The sequence below is a fragment of the Brassica oleracea genome, chromosome C7 (genome assembly GCF_000695525.1).
Source record: "Brassica oleracea var. oleracea cultivar TO1000 chromosome C7, BOL, whole genome shotgun sequence".
NCBI lineage: Eukaryota > Viridiplantae > Streptophyta > Magnoliopsida > Brassicales > Brassicaceae > Brassica > Brassica oleracea.
Genome location: NC_027754.1, coordinates 14332406 through 14342011, shown reverse-complemented (window position 1 = coordinate 14342011; position 9606 = coordinate 14332406). Strand labels below are relative to the sequence as shown.

The following is a 9606-nucleotide window of genomic DNA, read 5'->3' as shown; positions in this document are numbered from 1 at the left end:
GTTCCAACGTGGCCCAAGTCTTCTGAAAGCTTAAGGATCCTTTCCTTAGAGAAATATCCAAAGGACAAGTCCATGTTCGGATCGAACAAGGAGGCGAGATCTTCAGCACAGTCGCCGGTGCATGCGGTACGGTCGGGGTGATCGGATGGGACGGTACGAACGTTCTGATCAGCACGATCCAATGGGAAATTATGATCAGCATGGACGGAATGATCAGATTGACTATCACAGGCAGCAAGACTGGCATGATCCGACATGAAAACCTCGGTTTGGTCGAGCTGGTTGACAAGAACGCCACCTTGGGCCGTATGCATGATCCGAGCCGGTCGATGCTCAATCTGGGTCACATCATAATGATGTGCCCCGGTTCGTGGATCAGTCCATTAGAGCCAACCAGCATGGAGATCAGGACGTTCTGAAAAATTTGACCGAGGTTCGTTCATCTGACCGTACCGGACACACTGACCGAGTCGTCCTGCGTGCGTCCCAATTGGAGCTTCGCTAGAACCACGACCAGACGACCGTTTTCCCCATACTGAAGCTCGTCTTCCCCGACCAACTCGACATTCTAAGACCCACGGTCGAGCCAAACTTATCTTGGGTGGTGAAGAAACCGAAGACGGACATGCATTCTCATCCAGCGGACCATCCGAACAGAAGGTTAGCCGATACTATACTATAAAAGTATGTATTATAGTATCTACTAACGTAAACAAAACATCCTACCTACTTAATTCACTGGGGTACGTAAATAACGCTGCCAGAAGAAACACAAGAAACTACTTCGAACCTTAAGGGGATCACAATTGTGGAATTTAGTATAGAAGACTCACATATATGCTAGTTGTTGCGTAAGCAGTTGAAAGTTATTTTATACTATCAAAGATAATAGTATAGAAATGACACAGCTGGTATATAATACAAGAATATAAATAGTGAACAAGAAGATAGTACATAAAATGCTGATACAAATAACCAACTGAAGGGACACAGCTGGTGTACAAATATGACTGAAAAAGTATGGGATCCCATTAGCATAATTTGTCTTTAGATGCGACTCAGCCAACTGCCCATGTTGAGCATCTGAAAGAGCTAATTTTATGATCGCTATCCATCCTAAATTGAAGTAATTGTTGAGTATTTTTCGCCTGCCTGGTTGGTTCGTAACTAGCCAACTGCCCTTGCTGAGCATCTGTGATTATAAAATAGAACAGAAGAAGAGAAGAAGATGAGATGATGAGTGGCGACGGTTTTCGAGGAAAAAACAATGCAATTGATCAAGTAGTGACAAAAAAAAGATGAGGCAGAACAAGAGATACAATTTGTACAAGAAGAGAAAGATAAGTGTATTATACTATACTGTAATTTAAATATAGTATGGAACATATGACGTGAGATACTATTCATCTTCCTCAGTCCAATCATCGTATTATTCTTCATATTCTTAAAGATATTGATTCATATGTTTATCTCACTGTCAATGAAATTGTTGCTTTACCCCATAATTCTAGTCCTTTATGCTATAAAATCATCTTCGAATTACCTTGATTTTCTCACTTGTGCTCTGCAATCGCTCACGCCGCTTTGGAAATGGAAGATACTTTGTAACCCTGACTTTGAAGAGCCAATTGATGTCGCTCTGAACAATCGTTATTCACCGACTCAACCATTTTTCCTTCTAACGCACAATCGTTCTATTCACCTAGATTTTATGTTTCGCATGCGAGAGGTTCGTAAGTAAACACACTTTCCAACTGCGAGATTAAAAAGCGACTTTCAACCTTTCACGCGCAGACAAAGGGTATGTTGGAATATTTCGTAAAATTATACAAAATATCGTGTAGCATATAAGTTGTAATGGTTATATAGTTAAATCTTTTTTTGCTTTGTACATGTCGCCTAATTCCCTTTATTTTAATTATACAAATAGATTAACATTGATATAAAGAATTATTTTCATCGAATTATTTTCCACTGCACTAGAATCATTAACTCTTAATTATTTTCGTTCATATTATCTGTTGTATTTGGTTTCATTGTAATACGACCTTTTCTACTTGGACTTGTGAGTATGAGTTAGTAGTGTTCGCTCAATCAAATCAAGGTTAACGTTTCATATATCTCTCTAAATTAATTAACTTCACTTTCCCTGTCTTGTTAATATGAAAGAAAATTATGATTATCTAAGAAATGGATTGCCAAAATATTGTCACTTTTTACCTTTAATAGTAACTAGATCTCGATCCGCGCAACCGCGCAGATTTTTGTTTTCATTTATTTTTATATAAATATTTTGTTTTCAATTCTAAATTGGTATATATTATAATATATATGTGTCTATCAATTTCTAAAACATAATAAGTTTACTGTATATTTTTTTCATTGAATAGATTGTTTCAAACTTTTACATGTATTTGTATCTTCTTATATATATATTCAGATTATTATTTCATTATTAAAATCGTAACTATATATATAAAGATTAGTAAAATATTGTTTTATTGTCATATTCAAAGATATTGTAACATTCCACAAATTTATAAAGTTTTTAAAAAATTAAACTTTTCGCTTCATAGATTTATATTATCGAGTAAATAATTAAACATTTAGTTTTTGTTTAATTTTTAAAATAAACTATATAGTTTAAAATTTGTTTTCATTGGTTTACGGTAATAAAGATTAATCATTGTTAGATAATATGATTTTTGTTATTTAAATATTTTTTTTATAATTTTAAAAGTTAACATCGATAAATATTAAAATATTTAGCATATAGAGGTATAGTATTACAACATTAAATTATATCTATTTAATTTATACTATCTATAAATCCAATAGATCATCTATTGTTTAAATCCAATTATTGATAGCCCAATAAAAATTTCTGGTAGGCCCAAAATTTAAATGATAAGATTAAATATTAAATGTAACATGTCTTTGTAGGAAGGTCCATTTAAAAAAAAAACACATGAATCAAAGTTATGACTTCTGTTTTAATATATAAGATTCTTGGCAAATAATGGATTGCCAAAAAATATAGTCACTTTTTTACCTTTGTAGTAATTCTAGGCAAACAATTGACGACTGATTTTTACAAATTATAGGTTGATCGGTACCTTAAACATAACAAGCCTAGTTTTAATGTTAGTTAGGTTTAACTTTTGTATATGTTTGACAATTGTTTTAAAAAAAAATCCCATTGGTTTATACTCTATCTCTCTCTGTTCCCGAAAATAGAATTTTCTAGATTTATTTTTTGTTACAAAATAATAGATTTTCTTAAATTTTAAGGTATTTTTATTAGTTAATGTTGAAAAATTATACATTTTTAAGAAATTTTAATTGAAAATATTTGAATTGGTTGAATACTATTGGTTGATATTTATTTGAAAATGTATAATAAAATAAATAATAAATTCAATTGTAAAAAATTAATTATTTTCTTAATATGCGTGAATACTCTATAAAATATTTTTTCGGAACAGAGTGACTATATTTCATCATGTGCACAGAAAAAAAGGAAATTTCAGTGGATTAATACATTAATCGAGTATACTTACTTTCTGACAAACTTATCAGTGATTTTATTTTTCATCATGTGCGCATAATAAAATGCAAATGTAATTATGACTCTTAAAAATAATAAATGAGATAAAAACTAATAATGTTCAGGTTGATTACAGCTTTAGTTCATTATTATGATTTGTGAGCTCTAATCTTAGGTACCCACTTGTATTTAATTTTGTATAAAGAGGAATAATTAGTGGAAAGTTAAATGAGAATATTCCCTTAAAGGTGAATGGGGTTGTAATCTTCTTTCGATGGATTAGTATAATAACAGCATCTCATTTGTATTTGGCTGATTAAGAATGATTAAGCACTGTCTTCCACAGTTCCCTCCACATAGGATAATAAGAACTTATGTTTGTCTCGACTAATTAGTACTCCCTCCGTTTCAAAAATATGAATAATCTAAAAAAAAAATTGTGTCAAAAAGATATATATTTTATATTTTCAATGCATTTTTCAATGTTTTTAAAACCGGATCAAATACCGACTCGATATAGCTATTGGTTGAGTGGTTGGACCGGTTCAATCGGTCGAACCGATTTTTCTATTTAAAATAAATAAATATATATAATCATATATTTACATGGAATGTAATTTTACATATATTCTATGTTCTATTTTATTAATTAGATAATACACAGTAACCATAAGTTTAGTTATATATACAGTTAACAAGTGGGTATTAAATCAACTAAAATTGATTAAAAAAACAAATGATGGACCATTTAAATTACATATTTGTTTATCTTTACTACTAAAATTCTTAAATTTTATAAATATGGCAAAATAAGAATAGAATATGAGAGTCAAAAAGAGATTTTTTAACATTTTTCTTTGAAAAATAGAATTAAAAGAAAACCAATTAAATAGTAAAAGTTAAACATTGATTATGAAATATTAAATTTTAATAACAATTGAAAAGACACTAATTATGTGTTGATTTCTTTAAAATCGGGTTTTGAAGTTGAACCGGGTCACCGGTTTTACCAGTTTTTAGCTGGTTTCACTGGTTTTTCTCAAAACTGGGGTTTAAACCGAACCGGACTCGAATTCTTCAATGAGTCACGGCCGGTCCGATCCGGTTTTCAAAACACTGAGTTTTTGTCAACTAATAATGAAAAATTGTGAAATTCAAGAATATTAATTGTATTTTTTAAAGTTTTATTGGTTTTAAAATATAGAAAATATAAAATTACAAAAAAACTATACATTTATAACTAAGTTTTAATAGGTTTTATTAAAAAGTGTGAAATTATTTTGAAACGGACAGAGTATTTACTACTTTTAACGGTGTCACAATTGCTGAGATTTGATTTATTGATACTCATTGTTCTTATGACGCCAACGAAGTAGAACAAGATCCGAAATTACTGAAATTGTGATGTCTTCTATGTTATTAAATGATAACATTAGTGTCCAGCACGAGCTACGTAAATGTAGAGGGTGGATTCGACATCCCTCAAGGCCCGAAGAACAGACGGTCCAGCCCACTCAGAACGAAACGGTGTCTTGGCTCTACGGTTCGAAACGCGCGTCTAAGCGTCCTCGACTTAACGGCCACTCGAGACAATATGGGCTTCTCAGCCCAACGAGTTAAAAGCCCACGAAGACGCGCAAACTAGGTCACGGGAGAGTACGAGATCAACTATATAAAGGGAAAGGAACGCAACGAGAAAGGGATCCGAAATTACTGATACTCACTGGGCGGCTAGATTAGGGTTTTACCTTTGTTATCTCGCCTTGTTGTATCTCTCCGGTAAAGCCTTCGAGGCTCCGGCATCTTTCCGTTCACGTATTTCCTTTCCTTGTAACCGACGAAACGCTCTTCTGATCTACAATAAGACGTCTTTGCTTAAACCCACCTTAAAATTGAACGTTCTCTCGTTCCGTACCGTTTCCCGATCAAACAGTTGGCGCCGCAAAGCAACGTTGACAAGATGGCGACGAGTAACGACGGCTCTTCCTCTGGAGAAGATCGTAAAGCCACCGAAGTAACGCCGGCGTCCTTCCCTGTGACTCCGACACCACTTCAACCCGCTTCAATAGAAACTATCATGGCGCGCCTTGCGCAACAAGACGCAGCCCAGACAGCGGCGACCGAACAAATCGCAGCGCTTGCAAAGATCTTAGCCCCCTCGCTGCGAACGTAAAAGCTTCGACGGCACAGTACCGAAGACATCTGTTTAACACAGAAAGAGCGACTGGTTCAGCACCAATGCAGACCGCAAACCAAGATGTCGCCGACCTTGACGCGGCCCAAACCCCGGTCAGCCTTGATACGCAGACGATAAACGAACTCGCCGCGCTGAAACAATCAGTGCTGGATATAAGCTCCAAGATCCATCATGTCACTACGTCCGCCCCTCAGATCGAGCGAGTCCTATCAGCACCAATGCAGACCGCAAACCAAGATGTCGCCGACCTTGACGCGGCCCAAACCCCGGTCAGCCTTGATACGCAGACGATAAACGAACTCGCCGCGCTGAAACAATCAGTGCTGGATATAAGCTCCAAGATCCATCATGTCACTACGTCCGCCCCTCAGATCGAGCGAGTCCTAGCAGAATCTCTCCGAACACCATTCACCAAAAAGATAACGACGGTCCACCTCCGAAAGATGGAAAAGCTCCGTCTTCCAACCTTCGACGGTGTATCCGACCCTTCTGCTCACCTCACATCCTTCAATATCGCGATGCGACGCGCGAACATCTCTGACGAGGAAAAAGACGCAGGCTTTTGTCAACTCTTCGTCGAAACCCTAGAAGGTATCGCTCTTAACTGGTTCACGGGTCTTCAGGAGAACTCCGTTGATAGTTTTCACGACCTCTCGACGGCTTTCCTCAAAAACTACATCATGTTCACCCGACAAGAAGCCACCGCCACAGATCTCTGGAATCTCAACCACGCGAATGGACAGAGCTTGAGAGATTTTATGGAGAAGTTCAAATCCATTGTCTCGAAAGTAGACGTACCAGATCATATAGCCGTGGAGTCGTTAATGAACACCCTCCCCATAAAGTCACCATTTCGGGCCGACCATTACCGACACCCGACGAGGTCAGTACCAGATGCCATCGCACGATCCAATAACTTCATTCGAATGGAGGAGGATACTAGGGCCAAGGCGGCCAAAGAAGCTGCAGGGAAACAAACCCCCGCCCGGACGAACGACGCTCGTCAAGAACCGCGCCAACATTCCACGAGTGGCAAGCCTACCTAGAGGAAGGGCTACATGAATGCTATAGACGACGCCGAACCATCGGGCTCCGCCGCAATCGCACGAGAGAAGGGGTGGAATCATTGGGATCGAGACACCATCCAGCCAAGGTCTAGCTCCCCTGAACCTGCAAACTCGAACGCCGTCGAGCCGAGTAAGTGGTGTTCCTATCATGAGGTCAAGTCACATGATACGAAGGATTGCAAAGTCTTATACGGACACTTCCTCAAATCCATCGAAAGCGGGAAAATCGAGATTGAATCTCCGCAGAAGCCGAAAAATAACAAGAGTTGGAGCAAAAACAAAGAGAAGAAGATTCAGAAATCTCAAGCAAAAATCCCTCAGAGAGAAGACCAAACTAATTCGGAGAAAGCCACGGTAAACAATCTCAACCTCGAAGGCGAATCAACTGATGAAGAACCACCTAAGAACCGGCGACGGGTGGAAGTGATACTACCCCGACAGGCCGATTCCTCGGATGACGAAATTCCGCCGGTACCAACGGATTTGCGCGAAAAATTGGGCAGAAAAACAGAGTCCAAGGATTTACGCACATATCTGAAGCGGAAGGCCGAAATGGTACATAAGAACGAGGCAGACCTCAGGACGTCCCTCGACGAGTCTAAAGCAAGAAAGACTATCCACGCCGGAGTTGCTCTACACCTTCAACCTCAGCCCGCAGATTTACGTGAGCAGATCAATTCCAAAGCCGAAGACTTGCGCGCCAAGCTTGGTCAGCCCAAGCAACGTGATTTGCGACCGTGCCTCAAAGCAAAACGACAAGCGCAACGGGAATTGATGAAGGTCACGAACACCCCGCACCTCAACGTCATAATGGGTGGTTCACCCCCTTGCGGGGACTCGGTAAGAGCAGTTAAAGATTACAGGCGACAAGCCATAACCGCCCAAAAGTGGCCTTCACAAGTCGAAGAAGACCACCAAATCTCTTTCTCGGCGGCCGACACTCACGGCATCAGTATGCCGCATAACGACCCACTCTTAATCGATATCGAAATCGGCGAATGCCAGGTCACGAAGGTTCTCGTCGACACAGGCAGCTCAGTCGACCTCATCTTTCGGGACACGCTCGACAAGAGGGGAGTCGACCTGCAAGACATGAAGCCCTCCTCACGTACTCTCACGGGGTTCAATGGTTCCTCGGAACAGATGATTGGGACAATTCGTCTCCCGGTTTACGCAGGTGACGTGACTCGCACCGTTAAGTTCTCTTTTATCCGGGCCAAGGCACCCTACAACGCAATCCTCGGAACGCCATGGTTACACTCCATGAAAGCCATTCCCTCCACCTATCACCAATGCGTTAAGTTCCCTGGGAAAGATGGAACGACGCAGACGATTCGCGGGGACCAACGAGCTGCGAGAGAGCTCCTTATCGCCGCTGTCAAGCTGCAACAATCCCCTTCTCTCGTCAACGCGGTCACCAAACCAATACATAAGATCTACCCTCAGAAGGAAGAAATCCGCGAGGTTCCCATCGATGGAGACGACTCATCAAAGGTCGTGCGCATTGGCGCCTATCTCTCCGACGACCTGCAGTCGTTAATCATTTCTTTCCTCAAAGAAAATGTCTCGACCTTTGCATGGGTAACTTCTGATATGAAGGGTATAGACCCCGCAGTAACATCCTAGTCGAGTCTACAGCTGGGAACGAGATGCTCACGTTCATGGACGCCTTCTCCGGGTACAACCAGATCATGATGCACCCTGACGATCGTGAGAAAACGGCCTTTATCACAGACAGGGGAACCTACTGCTACAAGGTCATGCCTTTCGGCCTAAAGAACACAGGAGCGACTTACCAGCGTTTGGTCAATAGAATGTTTGCCGACAAACCCGGCAAGACTATGGAAGTTTACATTGATGATATGCTGGTCAAGTCACTTCGCGCCAAGGACCATCTCAACCATTTACAAGACTGCTTCAAAACGCTGAACGAGTACGGGATGAAGCTCAACCCGGCGAAATGCACCTTCGGCGTCACGTATGGAGAGTTCCTAGGTTAGATTGTCACCCAGCGAGGCATCGAAGAAAACCTAAATAACGGCAATCCTTGATCTCCCTAGCCCGAAGAAAACCCGCGAGGTTCAGCGTTTAACCGGAAGGATCGTGGCACTAAACAGATTCATCTCAAGATCCACAGACAAGTGAATCCTGTTCTATGAACTCCTGCGAGGAAATAAGAGATTCGTCTGGGACGAAAAATGCGAGGAAGCTTTCAATCAGCTCAAGCATTACCTAACGACACCTCCGGTTCTGTCGAAACCCGAAGTCGGGGACACTTTATCCTTATACATTGCCGTCACCTCCTCGGCCGTTAGCAGCGTCCTGATACGAGAAGACCGTGGCGAACAAAAACCTATTTTCTACACCAGCAAGCGGATGACGGAACCGGAAACGAGATACCCAACCTTGGAAAAGATGGCCCTCGCTATCATCACTTCGGCAAGAAAACTCAGACCTTATTTCCAATCACACACTATCGAGGTGCTCTCCAACCAGCCCCTCAAGACGGTAATGCAAAATACTAACCAATCAGGACGGCTAACAAAGTGGGCAGTCGAGCTTAGCGAGCACGACATCGTGTACAATACGATAGGTGCCAGCGACACGCTTCAACCATACACAGCCCGACAGATTTGCTCCACACCTTGACGGCGCCATACCCCTTCATGCGATGGGGAATGGATATAATCGGGCCAATGCCGAGTTCTCGACAGAAGAGATTCATCCTAGTCTTGACAGATTACTTCACCAAATGGGTGGAAGCAGAAGCCTACGCCAGCATTACCGACAAGGTG

General features: G+C 40.6%; 2 protein-coding genes across 2 annotated transcripts; both read left to right on the top strand.

Moving 5' to 3' along the window:
* Window positions 1-5785: 5785 nt before the first annotated feature.
* Window positions 5786-6790, top strand: LOC106302647. Its single transcript, XM_013739112.1, has one exon. It carries the CDS (start codon window positions 5786-5788, stop codon window positions 6788-6790), a length of 1005 nt encoding a protein of 334 aa, XP_013594566.1.
* A 12-nt stretch (window positions 6791-6802) lies between these two features.
* On the top strand, window positions 6803-8437 carry LOC106302646. Its single transcript, XM_013739111.1, has one exon. The coding sequence runs from the start codon at window positions 6803-6805 to the stop codon at window positions 8435-8437; it is 1635 nt and encodes a 544-aa protein (XP_013594565.1).
* The last annotated feature ends 1169 nt before the right edge of the window (window positions 8438-9606 follow it).

Bases quoted from the DNA above. Each gene is read 5' to 3' on its own strand.
- LOC106302647 (XM_013739112.1), top strand. From the start codon at position 5,786: ATGCAGACCGCAAACCAAGATGTCGCCGACCTTGACGCGGCCCAAACC.
- LOC106302646 (XM_013739111.1), top strand. From the start codon at position 6,803: ATGAATGCTATAGACGACGCCGAACCATCGGGCTCCGCCGCAATCGCA.